The sequence below is a fragment of the Procambarus clarkii genome, chromosome 38, assembly GCF_040958095.1.
Source record: "Procambarus clarkii isolate CNS0578487 chromosome 38, FALCON_Pclarkii_2.0, whole genome shotgun sequence".
In the NCBI taxonomy this organism is placed as follows: Eukaryota; Metazoa; Arthropoda; class Malacostraca; order Decapoda; family Cambaridae; genus Procambarus; species Procambarus clarkii.
Genome location: NC_091187.1, coordinates 12,904,396 through 12,919,419, shown reverse-complemented (window position 1 = coordinate 12,919,419; position 15,024 = coordinate 12,904,396). Strand labels below are relative to the sequence as shown.

Here is a 15,024-nt window from a genome sequence, read left to right as displayed (position 1 = left end):
TTGCGTATTTCCTTAGGTATCTCATTCAATTACTCCCTATGGCAAAATCCAATTGATATCCTTATGATATTACAGGATATATGTCATATCAGCACAGTGGTGATCTGTGCTGATATTTGTACTAACCTTTCCTTTTTGAGGCTAACCTTGAAAAAGAAAAAGTTTCCTTTTTTCAAACTGTCTCTGCCGGGGGTCACTCTGGTGCTTGAGAGAGACTGGAGAACACACTATCCCGCTGAGAATGTGGTCAGAAATGCACAATGAAATTTCAGGAACGTGATGCAACTACGAGAAAATGTTAAAGTTCTGGGAAGTTCAGGTATTTTTGCAGAAATGCTCATTATGTAAAGTTGAAAGCTTCTGCAGGTACACCTTGGCATCAAAGATACCTCCAAGCCATGTCCTTGCTAATTACTGATCAGTCCACACGGTCACTACCCCTCAGTTGCCACATGGTGGCAGCACAATAAATCCATATTGTGTAATCATCTTGACATTCCATCTTGCACCTTGACTAGACTCGACTGCAAGATGTGTGGGCATGTGACACCCATATTCTTGTACAAATAAATTGTATTATTGTTAGTTTAAACACTGTTCAAATTGCCAAATCTGAATATGAAACTGATCCAAGAGTCATGAGTAGGAGGAATCTGAGGCCAAAATATATATGCATAAATGTTTTAAATAAAGCAAGCGAGATACTGGGATTCATATGTAATGTTATTTGTCAGGTTTATTTTGTCCTTGTTTTACAATTGGCTTTATTCTTGACGCACAATTGGGGATCCCGGGTTTGATTCTCCAGCTGGACAGAAATGGTTGGGCACGTTTCCTTTCACCTAATGGCACTGTTCACCGAGCAGTAAATAAATAGATACCTGGGAGTTAGGTAAGTGTTGTGGGGGTTGTGTCCTGGGAGAGGTCAGTACTGTTGTTCGACCTTGGGGGTTATTGATAAAAGTCTAAAAGTACTGTGTATATATATTCAGTATATATATGTTGTACCTAATAGCCAGAATGCACTACTTGGCCATCTATGCAAGGCCAGATTTACCTAATGAGCCGAGTTTTCCTGAAGTTATATATTTTTATAAAAAAGCACTTATGAAATGATAAAGCTTTCCATTACATTTTATATATGATTTCCTTTTTCAATTTGAGTTCAAACTAACATAGAAAAGTTACCTAACCTAACCCATCCTATCTTAACCTAACCTAAATTAACATAACTATGTCAGTAATTCATGTTCTTAATATAATATAGTAATATTAATTCAAATAAACCAATTGTAATTTTTTTTTAAATAACAAAAATCACTCAGCCTATTAGGCAAATTGGGCTTTGCATACTAAGCCAAGTACAGTACTGCATTCTGGCTATTAGGTACAACTTATACAAATATATATATATATATGTGCTGTACAATGTTGTACAAACCACAGTCGACTTTAGATTGGTCCAGGACGGACTGAATCGTTGTTATCCCTTCACTTTCTAGTATGTGGTTTGGTCAACATACTTCAGCCACGTAATTGTGACTCGTCGCCTGATTATATGTACTGTATATATATATACAATATATATAATCAGGTTTCCTGTCTCCAAAAAATTGAATTATTAATTAAATTTAAATTATGCAGTTCAATTTTGGTTACCATCCTATAAAATGAACATAAATTTACTTGAATATGTTCAGTACAGAGAAGGATGACAAAATTATTTCTAGAAATAAGAAACCTTTTATAGAAAGAGATTTAAAAAGTTTAATTTGGTAAAATTTTGGTAAAAGTTGGTAAAATTGCTTTGTAGTACTGTAGTACATTAATAGTAAGAGTAGTAAGCCTAGTAATAACAACTGTTGATACAATATTAACAGCAGTAGTTATAATAACTGAAATTGAGAATGAACTTTTGTTCATTATTTCATTATTGTTCATCAATATTATTCATCTCAAAGATTTGCAAAGCCTTTGTTTCTACCCTTATTTTTCATATCATGGATATTACGTGTGTGATTTCAGTGAATATGTATGTGAAGACCGGCCAGTATGTGAGTGTGGTATTCACATTGTAAATTCCCGGACTCGTCTGGGGCAACTCAACGATCCTCGCAGAATAGAAATCTATGTCCGAGTCTTAGAACGATACATTAAGCCTGACAGCGTCTGCTTAGCATTGGGAGATGGTTGCTTAATGGCTATAGCAGCGGCTAAATTAGGTAAGCAGAAATGTCCTTTTTATTGATGATCTGATGTCTTGTCTCAAACTATGTATGATACGTATAAGGTGAGCAAGTGGAATTAACTTTGATTCTAAAAAACTTTTGATTTCTCTGTGAAAGGCTCGTTTGAAAACTATGGAATTCAAGAAAAATAATAGGCAAATTATTTTATTTTGCGAGAAGCTTGTTTAGACAGAAAAGTGCAAGCACAGATAAGTGATAAACTGTCTAGATGGGGCCAAAACATTAATGAGGTCCCACAAGAATCACAGCTGGCCTCGACAATGTTTTCAATTTACATAAATGACTTGTCCGAAGGTGTATTGGCATTCTGATTGATATTTAGGACCTTTTGAATATCATTTGACAGTTTCCTGTCAAACAGAATGCAAAGAGTAACAGTCGATCAAATAAGATCAAGTCCAAGTGCAGTGTAAAGGAAAACTTCTGAGACCCGCTCCAGGTACCAGAGGATCTTACCTTCTCCCGTTAAGATGATGTTAAAAAAAAAAGAGTCTTCCCAATTTTGTATTTGGGTATATTGTATACTAATTGCTTAATTATTAACCAGAAGGTATGAGTAAGCACATGAATTGGTTTGCACATGGTACAAGAATCTTGAGCAGAGTATAAATGAAGAAAACAATGAGACTTGTCCAAAAGAATTAGAGAAATAGAATACGTGGAGCCAGAGAAGGAAATTTCACTTGAATGTAGGCACTGGGATGTTTAAAATAGATACATTGAAGAAAACAGTTGATCTTTTGCTAGCCACAACTTTTGCATCGGGAGGAAAGTTAGAAGCAATCTTGTTTTTCAAGTACCTTTTAGATTATTTTCTTCCATCATCATATCTTGGAAGGGGTAATGTTGAATCACATCTACTTCATTGGGAAATTTGCAAATAAAATTAGTACTGTACAGTATAGTACTGTATATATGTAGCAGAAGTACTAGTGCATTTAGCAATAATATTTAGATGCATGCTTTTCTGGGCTAGTTGCAATAGTTTCCTGATGTATTTGGCTCTGATACCATAGACACACCCATAATGCTACCAAGCCCACCAATCATTGGGTGTTTGTTCTTGATTTAGGGGTGACAATGATCGTAGGATCAGATGCGTCCTGATTACCCGGTTTTGGGAAATAATAAATGGGATGGAATTCCCTACAGCCTCTTCGGACTACTGGCATGGCCAACGAAACAAAAAATATGGTAAAGGATCTCAAATCTGGGTTTGACATCCCTCGCATCAGCCCTGTGTAAGAAAACAAGAGCTGTGAGAAAGAAAATATATAACTGACAAATAGCACACTGAAGCTTCACATGCACACCATAAAACCTAGGGCAGTAAAGAAGAACTCGGAGTATTTGGCATGCGTGTGCTGGGCCACTGTAAACAACTGCCTTACTGATCAAGTTATCACAAAACACTACTGTTCCCAGGCCAGACTTGAAGATTACAACTCTTGAAACCCACTAAAGATAAACTACAGGATTCACATGTTTAAAAACAGGCTAGAATAACAGAGAAGATACTGAACGGATTTGGAGTGTTTGATAAATAGAAACCAAGGTTTGTAGAGAATAAGTCACAATGATGTGGATGAAACCAATAACCCATCCCACTAAGACCCACAATAAGGAATGATTCCAGAGACCTGTCTGCTGCCCAACTGGAATATTAAGACTTCAAAGCATTTTATAGTAGAGTTCAGTACTGGGAAGACAGAATGCCATGAGTGTAGTTCTCATCCTGTAACTACACTTAAGTAATTACACACAAAAATTTCATGTGGAGATGTTGTGGATCCTGTTGAGGGAGCTGATCGGCCGAGCGGACAGCACGCTGGACTTGTGATCCTGTGGTCCCGGGTTTGATCCCGGGCGCCGGCGAGAAACAATGGGCAAAGTTTCTTTCACCCTATGCCCCTGTTACCTAGCAGTAAAATAGGTACCTGGGTGTTAGTCAGCTGTCACGGGCTGCTTCCTGGGGGTGGAGGCCTGGTCGAGGACCGGGCCGCGGGGACACTAAAGCCCCGAAATCATCTCGAGATAAGAGATCCTCATGAAGCTATGACTTGATGAGGGTTGAGGACGTACCGAAATGTCGTCACTCAAATTTCATTTCATACATGTGGGTTGGGTTATTAAAGGGTTGTAGTGGGAAACAAATGGCAAATGGATTCCCATATTGTTTCATATTTAGACCAAACTTTTATACTTGAACTCTCCAGAGATAAGTGTTTAAAATTGCACCTTCTGCCATATTATTTTCTCATTGTTAGTATTAATTTATGATCTTCACACCATATACGTGCTGTCTACTTTTAATATTGATGACTCCAGTCTACACTCAAGTCTCAATCTTTTTGCAACTCGGTAGATTAATAATTTTGCAATCTAGCTTTTAAGTTTAGCCTGACTTGGTTCTTTATGTGAAGCACTTGGAACTTAGATTATATCATAATAAACTTCATAAATGTTTTCTCATCTCTTTCAAGCAGACTTGTAGACTGCCAGCTGCACGTTGAAGACTATTTGATTCTGAACCTCAGTCTAGTCACCCATGTCACGGCATACTCTATATAGACACTTTCGACTTGCTGGGAACTTCACATTACTGTAGTTGCCATAACTGTAGTTATATCTGCTGTATTTTCAGCTCTACAGTATTGTATGTATTTTTAGTTCCTGCGCATGCTTTAATTGATCAGATTGACTTATTCTGTAATTTAGAATTGTATATGTGACCTTTTGTGACTTGTACAGGGGCTCGCCATGTTTATGTGACGGAAGGAAGTGAAGCCAATAGACGAGTGATGCAGGAGTTCATCACGGCAAATGATGTTCAGCACAAAGTGACCGTGTTATCGGAAGATGTTTGCAACACGTCTGTAGACCAGTTGGTGTCACCGGTGAGTAATTAGGAATCCCAAGTAGGGATCCTTTTGTTTTGTCTATTAGTTTGTATTTGATGCTGTTTCTTTGTAAAGGTTTCCATTCTGTATCTTTAGGTCTCATCAATTGACTTTAAGTTAAGTTAGTCATTTTTATCTTAAAATATGGTTGTTACTGAAATTGGTCAATGTACCAGTAGGTCAATAATATCTACATTTGATAAATAATAGTATAGGATAAAAACCCACACTTGTGTAATTTGTGAAATTTATGTAAAGATTTACACCAAGGCTTTCACGTTCTCCTGAGAGCTTTGTCAAGGTCTGAGTGTGTGATCAGGTCGAGACTTGCAACGAGAGACAAAACAAAAACACAACGAGAAAGCAACGAAACAAAAATTAGTCAACGACTAATGAGGCTGCTATTCCGGGTCCAGTCTTCTTATCCTTTTTGATCTCCTGACTATATCACCTTATTCCCAACTGTGGATGCACCTGCGGTGATGTCATCTAAGGAATTATTACCTGGTGGAGGCCTGGTCGACGACCGGGCCGCGGGGACGCTAAGCCCCGAAAATACCTCAAGGTAAAAAACACCTCAAGGTAGGTGTCCTTTCTGTGATCCTGATATTCTGAGAACTGGAGTTATTATTAATAGAGGTGTTCATCTGGATGCTATCCCTTGTAACCTTCTCCATAGCGAAAGGAACGCGACTACTTATATTCATCCATGTTCCGAGATCTAATTTTAATTCGCTTAGAATCATTTTTCTAGTAAAACTATCCTTCGAAGTTAAGCTTTTGTTACCAGTGAAAGCCTTCAGAGTGTTTATTAGAACCCCTTCTACTACCCTTCTAGTTCTAATATTACTTTTATAGATTATTTCACACAAATGGTGTGAAGTATTTCATACAAATAATGTGAAATATTTCATACAAATAATGTGAAATATTTCATACAAATAATGTGAAATATTTCATACAAATAGTGTATAATATTTGAGGTGACTATAGTGTGTGATATTTGAGGGAAAAGAGGTGAAATGGTCAGGAGGTCAAGAAGGATAAGGTGACTGGACCAAAGATAGCAGCTTCATTAGACTTTGAGATGTAAGTCTCGTCCTAACCATATACAGTACTCAGACCTTGACAAAGCACTCAGGAGAGTGTGAAAGACTCGGTGTAAATCTTGACATAAAACTCACAAATTAAATAAGTGTGGGTTTTTTATCCTCTCTATATTTGATTTTATAACCTTGCAAAATCTTGAGAAAACCCCCTCTATATGTTCATGAAATCTATAACTTATCAATAATCTTAACTAAAGTTCCTTTCATTTCTTGCCAGTGTAGTCCAATTACTGGTAATTATTTGTTATTTTGTTTTTTGTTTGTTGTTGTTTTTCCTTATTTCACGTGACCTTGAAAATATCTCATCATGGCAATTCAGGCAAGTGCCATCTGCCCAATCCTCTTTCCTGTTTAATGTCTGTCCTCTTGTTATAGAACTCTTGGTAAGTTGGTGAGGCAGGATTTCCCATTTAGTGTCTCAAATTCCTTGTAGGGGATACATTGTGCTTGTAGTGTAAGAAAGTTTCTTCCACTTCCCTGCAGTGGAAGGGGGGGGGGGAATTATCAGGGAGAAAGCGCCAAGCCATTACGACTGTATAGCACTTGGAAGGGGTCAGGATAAGCGTTTGGGATGGGACAGGGGGGAAAGGAATGGTGCCCAACCACTTGGACAGTCGGGGATTGAACGCCGACCTGCACGTAGCGAGACCGTCGCTCTTACGTCCTGCCCAAGTGGTGGTCTCCCTGCAGTGGAAGACAGGAGCCAATGTCTTGGAAGACAGTAGCCACTAAACTACAGTTAGTGGCTCCTGTCTTCCTGCTTTCATAGATATTGGCACCACATTAGTCATTTTCCAAAATGCCTCCTTAATCAATGGTGAGATCTTATCTACATCTTTTGTTCAGATTGCACATTGGTAGATCGTTGCCTAAACGGGCTGGTTTACTCTTGTGCCTTTTCATGTGGGGTGAACTGGTGCCTTTTCGTGTGGGGGGGTTGAACTCTAAAGGACGGCTTTATTTGTGGCTTCTTGTGATTTAGTCCTCATTGTCCACATTTAAGATGTTTTGAACGTGTATGTAGACTGCCTGTCGTGTTTCTGTTAAATTTTGATAGAGTAGGAGATGAACAGTGTCTCCTTTCAGTGGAAATATGCAATGTTCAGAGGTGTAGAGATGGATCTCTTTGCCTTGGTGTGGAATGGCCAGCTGCTTCTTTACATGACTAGGCTTCTCAATTGTGTGATGTTTGTGATGGCTACATTTGGTGTTGAATTCAGTAGAAATTCCTAGGTCTCCTCTCTCCGTTCCAAATACTCCTCCCAGTGGTGTACAGACTGAGGACCTTGTGTTCTATATTGTTCTTCTTGCTATCACATGGCAGGGTTAGCCCTGATTCCCAGCCCTCCCTTCTAGTTGTCCTTGTCCTGTTCTATGTTTTGAAGCATTGCCTCCCAGAGGATCAGCAGTCGAACATATACAAGATGGTTCGAAGCTCACTGCTTACCTTCACTCATGGAAGGCATGTGAAAGATTTACAGGTGTCACATTTGCATCTTCCATTAAGGCAACAGTATGAGGTGGGATTGTGTACCTTCCACTTTCTTCAGATCCTTTAGTTGGTTGTCTTTGGTCACGGTGGCTGTGTTAATGTCTTTTATGTTTTGAGTTTTTGAATTTGTTAGATACTCATCACTGTCACCTCTTATTAGTTAGCATTGCAGAGCCTCTTCTGCATGTGTTTGGGGTGGATGTGTCCTCAACTTCTTTGTTAAATTAGCTTGGGCCTTTTTCTCATCTCTGGCTTGCTCACTTTCCTCCTTAAACCTCTTGGTCGTTAGCTCAAGTCTGGTCACTCTTGTACTCTTGAGGGTCTTCCCCTTTTCCCAAGAACTGTTCGTATAGTTAACATACACTTTTTAATGAGGAGGCTCTTTATTGGCTTTGCCTTCCAAAAATTGGGTTAGTGAACTTATGCTACTTGGCTCTGGTGATTGTTCTATTGTGAGAGCTTTTTTCCCTCTCATTTCTGGCTAAGAAGATGTCTGCTTTCAGGAGAGGCCCTCTGGCTGTTGATACCTCTGATGTTTATCCTTGGCATACACTGTGCTGAGGTCCTGCACCAAACATATTTATTTTTATTGATATATCTAATGTGTACTTTTTCTTGCTGAATTTCAGGCAAGTGTAACATTTAGCGAGCCATTCTTCTCGACCTCTCTCTTGCCGTGGCATTCCCTGTACTGTTGGTACATGCGCAACAGCTGCCTTCATCTCCTAACTCCTGGAGCTGTTAGAACCCCAGCCACTGCCACGATCTGGGGGGTACCGGTGCAATACAGAGACCTGTGGAAAATTCATGCACCACTGCATCAGTGCAATGGATTCAAAATGGATATATTTGATAAGGTAACTTGATATTATTGCTTACTTACAGAGGCTTAAAGAGATAGATCTCACTCCCCTGTAATCACCGATAGGCGAGTACATGTTTTAAGTTCTACCAAGTGGGTAAGGATTGTAAGGTGTATGCTTTATAAATGTCCCACTATTGACTTGGGTTAAAATTTTGCATTTTAACGTGTTATATTTGGCTACACTTTTAAGCTGGATTTTTATTTTATTGTTTTAACTGATGCATATATTTCAGAATTTTCCTGCTTGCCCCGCACAAGACATCACGTTATCTCTAATCTCCCCTCACTCTTTTGCTTTGGCACTGCTGTTTTGGTCTCATACTTTTCTTGTGTCAATATCAGGTGATTCCTCAGTAGCTATCCAGAGCGCATTCACTAATATTCTTAATCCTTCAGAGTGTACCAGTTCTCTGAGAATCAGGTCTTTAATGAGATGAGGGAAGATTGACTCAGAAAACAAGGAAAACTGACCAGAAATCTCAAATGAAACAAACAAACCCATTTCTTGAAAGAAGGAAATGGAAAGAGGTAAACAATACAAACAATAGTTTGCAGCCCTGATGCCTGAGCATACATTTTTTACAGCCCCTGAGACCTGGGACACCCAGACCAGAGGTGTGAAACACCCAGCCTGGGCTGAGCAGCACAGGAGACCACCACTAAGCAGGATGGTGTGAGCACCCCTACTGAAAACCTCAAGGGCACAACCCAGAGACAAGAAGCAGATCACACTAAGGCCAGGACTACCCAGTCCAAAAGACCCACGGAAAATTGGTCAAAGGGCCCAGAGTTTGAGAAGCTGTAATATAGAAACGAGGATGAACACCCTTACCTTGCGATGATTTTGGGGCTCAATGTCCCCGCGACCTGGCCCTCTGTCCTGGGGAACAGAGCTTGGAAAAGATGTGGCACACAACCTGCAGGAATCTCCCTGGGCACCCACATCACAGCCCCAGAATGCAGAGCTCGGAGGTCACGAGGCACAACACCAAGACAATGAGGCAAACAGCCCAAAAATCATGGGCATAAAGTGTAAGGTTTCAGGGTAAACAGTCCAGGAGCTCCATAGTCAAGGTGGTTGCTATCCCTTACCTGCTGCTGGTCTGGGAAAAAAGCACACTCTGTATTGTTTATTGTTTGAACCATCCACTCCCTTCCTGCATCCATAGCATACATTCATAAGTGTAAATTTCTTAAATTAACTCCTCTTATTCTTCCATTTAAAGTACACGATTTCATTTCAGCTAATTGAGTCGGCTTGTGAAGAAGCAGATGAGAGGGTCGAGCCACAACCCCTCTGGGAATATCCAGCTAAATCCCGAGGACATCCTGTTTGTCTTTTAACGCTAGACCTGTCTGCCACCATTCCAGACAATCCTGTGATATGTGTTGGCTCAATCCCACTGCCAAGTCCTGGTCTGGTCAATGGCATGGCTCTCTGGGCAGACTGGCATATGACTGATAAAACTGAGGATATTATTACTACAGGCCCTGTAGAACCAGTTGAATTAGATCAATATGTAAGTAATACAAAAAATATATATCTTATTTTCATTTGGTAATTAAGCATTTTAATTAAGCAACAGTCTCTTGCTTCAAAATGTATTGGTGCCTGGCTTTGTGGATTTTCAGTGCTCTACTGTGTAATAATTTTACATAATCCCATTTTAGATACATAAATGTTCAATGTTACCTAATGTCCATCTTGTGTCTAAATGAATCTAGGACCTTCTCTAGTCATTTAAAATTCTTTCAGATATTTAGAACATTTAGAACCTGCATTCTGAATTGACTCAAAATGCATGTACATTGTAAGTGAAAATATTAAAAAGTTTAAAACAAAAAAAGTGATGAAAGGTGTTGTATATGAATAAATTAGGAGAAAGAGGCATTGGAGAAGTATAAGTACACTGTGTATGTTTATGGAGGTGTTTGCCACGTGATGGCTTTGGGATCTATGATGTGTCTTAAATGTACTGTTTGGATGAATGTATATGTCAGCAAAAGGAAGCAAAGAAAAATACGACCAAATTCTTGGGACAAAAAGAAAGCTTATTTTTGGGGGAGGGCAGGGAGTGAGATGAATGACATGATTATAGGAAAGTAAAAGTGTAATGGTAAGGGTAGAAAAATAAAAGAAGGGGATCAATAGTCATTGGTTAAAGTAAGAAAATGAGTGATACAGAAATCTCATATGTATAGATGACGAGACGCTGTAAGGAAACAATAAAAAGCATATTAAATGTGGGTTACAGTATCAAATGACAAGAAAAGCTGTTAATGTCATGTGGACTCTACCATTCCCAAAATAATTGGATTAGCATTACAGCCATTTCATACGTAAATATAATTTGAATGGTTGATAAATAAATAGCCAATCATTTATTCCCTCCTAACAGTCTGCTTCTACTCAGTCTTGTCCATTGCTATATTTCATATGATGGTCTGCATGCATAAGTAACCCTGTTTTCTCTTGCACACAAGTGAATTAATTTCTTGTTGTTTAAACAGATCAGATGGGATGTATATAGCCGACAAGGGGTGTACCTATTCAGAGAGCCTGTGACCGTTGACAACATGCAGCCATGCAGACTCCACTATTCTGTTACATTCCAGCCCTGTGATGGGACTCTGGGGTTTGATTTCCAGATCAAAAAACATACAGGTTCTGGTGAAGACAGCGATAGCTGATCAGCCGAAGAAACGCATTATAATTTTTTGTTACAATTCAGATAAAATTATCTAATCTCGCTCTCTCTTTTCATGTTCATCCTAAAATTAGTAGTCAGTGATGTCAAGGGACATTACAAAATAAGTAATTGGTATGAATAGCAATTGATAAAGTTATTAGCATTCTCTAGTATTGCAAAGAATGAATGTAACTCAAATACTCATAATGTTTACTGCATATATATTATATGGTAGGAGTGCCACTATAAACAGTGTGCAAGAACAACTTGCCCGTCACTGGCTTGATGCCTCCTTTTGATAGTTACCTTTGTGCCTGTCACTTTATTTTTGTAACATAGGATTGAATATTTTCATAATTTGGTGTATGTGTTTTGGAATATTCATTCCTTCTATGCACAAATATTTAAAACTAAAAAAAAGTGAGAAGTACTTTTGTATGAAGGACACTATAGAGTACAGTATTGGTATTCATACTATATGCACGAAACTTTGCTACCACATCACCAGGACAAGATTTACTTTGATGCAGTGTTCTCTGATATGAGATAATCTCAGCCAACAGAGCCACAGTTAACACAGGTAGTTTTCACATGGCTCTTAGTTTTTAAAATTCCATCTTTTTAAGGAATCCTCGCCTAGTCGAACCCAAACCTCTGTATGGTAGCAGTGGCTTCACCTGTGAGACCATATAGTGTTGTAGTGCCCACAATAGGAAGCAACCAATCTGTATTTTAACCTTCCTGGGGCACCAGTGAGGTAGCCAGTAATATGTGGATAACATGTGGCTTACAGTTTAAAAGATTTGCACATGGGCATGGAATACTACTGTACATGACTGGTCTCCTGTGAAGGTTATGACAGGTTGAGTGACAGTTTAGCCCCTCATCATCTTCCTCCTGCTGTAAAGCCTCTGCTTAAAAACACAGTTTCTGGTGAACACACTGATAGAGATTAGGGTTCATGTAATAAGTCTGATTAAAATTGAAAATCTTAACTTAATAAAGATATCAATATTGTGGCTACCAGCTGTAATTATAGTCTCCTGGCACCCACCCTACTGCCACTATCACTTTTCTACTGTATTAATAGAACTTTTTTGTTCATGTAATACTCCTTCTGCCTGGCTTCGTATCTTTTGATAACTACCTCCCCCTGCCTGGTCAAGTCAGACAACTCATGCAGTTAGATCTTTTTTAGACACCCAACCCACAAATCTGAAAGTGAAGTAATTGATAAAGACTTTTCAGTTCGTCCTGGACCATTATCAAGTGGCTCAACTTGTTTATGGTTCAGGACAAACCGAAATGTCATGAGTTCCATTATTTTCAGATTTGTAGGTTGGGTGTCTAATTTTCAGCCACATTGTTGTTACTTATTGTCTAGCTATATTTTTCCTATTCATTTAATAATATCTCATTAAACCTCCCCCCCCCCCCCCCCAAAAAAAAAAAACACTAATAAGGAGAGGTAACAATACATTAGCACATACATTTAAAGCTGTACAGATGTTATTATTTCAACATTACTGTACCTTATATTAACAATATCTTGTTACCTTATATCAGTACTCTGATATTTTTGGATTAGATGTTAGAACTTGATAAGAACTAATAATAATGCTTCTTGTGATTTTGGAGTTTGCAAACGATGATGTACTAAGTAGCAGAGTAGCAATAACCATAGCACAACTATTCCTTTCTGCAGAAGCCACGAAATGAAACTGTCAAATAGACGTTCCAACAAAATTGAATACTGTAACCGTTGTGCATAGCTACCTAGCCTTTGAGTGGTTCAAGACAAGGTGCCATGTATAGAACGATGAGTGTACTTAAGAAGAATTGATACCTTCTTGCAGAGTACAAAATGTGATGCAACAGATTAAAGTTATTGTACTTAAAAGCTTGGGTCGAGAAGCAAGATCGAAAGCTGAAATTCAATTCTCACAATCACGAGAGAGGAGTGGGTGGAAAAGTGGTGTGGGTGTTGGGTAGAAAAAAAGAGGATAAGATTGGTTAGGTCAGAAATGCTCTCCTAATTGTGATTAGTCTAGCTCTCGTCTTATATCTCGACCTTCAATCTAATTGTGTACAGGTTCCTAAGCCTATTGGGTTCTGTTGTATCTATACAGTATATGAAGTGGTGTATGGAATTCACCACTACACGTTTTTTAGCGCATTTGTTTACGCTTGACACAAAAATCTTTTAATTTACCCATTTCCCTGAGGGCCACTAACACTAGTGGCCTCGACAAGGACAAGAAGCTGGGGGCTTGTCAAAAGTCCCCCTCCCCCCCATTTGCCCTGATGATCTTTTCCAGTCTGATTTTACAATGTCTGTGTACCTCATATGTATACTTTGTTTCCATCTGTGCCCCCCTTTATGTATCGCCAATCACTAATTGGCTGGTCATGTTCCAGGAAAACTAGTTGGATAAGGCTTACCATGAGCTGTGGGAAGGGAAAGCTCTCAGCCTGCTAACAGGAGTCAGCAGTCGTCTGCTCCTGTACCCACCTGTGTGTAAAACTAGTAGGGTAAGGCTTACCATGAGCTGTGGGAAGGGAAAGCTCTCAGCCTGCTAACAGGAGTCAGCAGTCGTCTGCTCCTGTACCCACCTGTGTGTAAAACTAGTAGGGTAAGGCTTACCATGAGCTGTGGGAAGGGAAAGCTCTCAGCCTGCTAACAGGAGTCAGCAGTCGTCTGCTCCTGTACCCACCTGTGTGTAAAACTAGTAGGGTAAGGCTTACCATGAACTATGGGAAGGGAAAGCTCTCAGCCTGCTAACAGGAGTCAGCAGTCGTCTGCTCCTGTACCCACCTGTGTGTAAAACTAGTAGAGTAAAGCTTACCATGACCTATGGGAAGGGAAAGCTCTCAGCCAGCTAACAGGAGTCAGCAGTCGTCTGCTCCTGTACCCACCTGTGTGTAAAACTAGTAGGGTAAGGCTTACCATGAGCTATGGGAAGGGAAAGCTCTCAGCCTGCTAACAGGAGTCAGCAGTCGTCTGCTCCTGTACCCACCTGTGTAAAACTAGTAGGGTAAAGCTTACCATGACCTATGGGAAGGGAAAGCTCTCAGCCAGCTAACAGGAGTCAGCAGTCGTCTGCTCCTGTACCCACCTGTGTGTAAAACTAGTAGGGTAAGGCTTACCATGAGCTATGGGAAGGGAAAGCTCTCAGCCTGCTAACAGGAGTCAGCAGTCGTCTGCTCCTGTACCCACCTGTGTAAAACTAGTAGGGTAAAGCTTACCATGACCTATGGGAAGGGAAAGCTCTCAGCCAGCTAACAGGAGTCAGCAGTCGTCTGCTCCTGTACCCACCTGTGTGTAAAACTAGTAGGGTAAGGCTTACCATGAGCTATGGGAAGGGAAAGCTCTCAGCCTGCTAACAGGAGTCAGCAGTCGTCTGCTCCTGTACTCTATTGTGTAAAAAAAAAAAAAAGTCATAGAAGAGACTTCGGCTAAAGTCAGAAAATTCTCAAGAGTAAAGATTATTAATGAGTTTGATCAAGCAGTTTGCAAATACTGCTAGAAACAAATATTGTGTCTAACTGCAAGACTAAATTAATATGTTCATTAAAGTAAAGAATTCAGTATTTATGCTTTATATTATAATACAGTATAGACAGAGCATTGTCTATATTTATGTTTTCAAATGTGCATCATGATGTGTTCGATTGTTTGCTTTAGGAAGTCGAAAATACCTAGAAAGAAATATACGGAA

The 15,024-nt window shown here is 39.5% G+C and overlaps 1 protein-coding gene across 3 annotated transcripts in view; it reads left to right on the top strand.

The window, feature by feature from the left end:
• The window catches only part of Art7 (arginine methyltransferase 7), a 30,777-nt gene extending 19,412 nt beyond the window's left edge, over positions 1–11,365 (top strand). For all 3 annotated transcript variants that reach the window (XM_045764792.2, XM_069337726.1, XM_069337727.1), the window contains exons 11-15: positions 2,026–2,222; positions 5,001–5,146; positions 8,380–8,607; positions 9,860–10,135; positions 11,127–11,365. In XM_045764792.2, the coding sequence (XP_045620748.2) occupies positions 2,026–2,222; positions 5,001–5,146; positions 8,380–8,607; positions 9,860–10,135; positions 11,127–11,306 (1,027 nt within the window). In that variant the 3' untranslated portion in view covers positions 11,307–11,365. The remainder of the gene's footprint in view (positions 1–2,025; positions 2,223–5,000; positions 5,147–8,379; positions 8,608–9,859; positions 10,136–11,126) is intronic.
• The last annotated feature ends 3,659 nt before the right edge of the window (positions 11,366–15,024 follow it).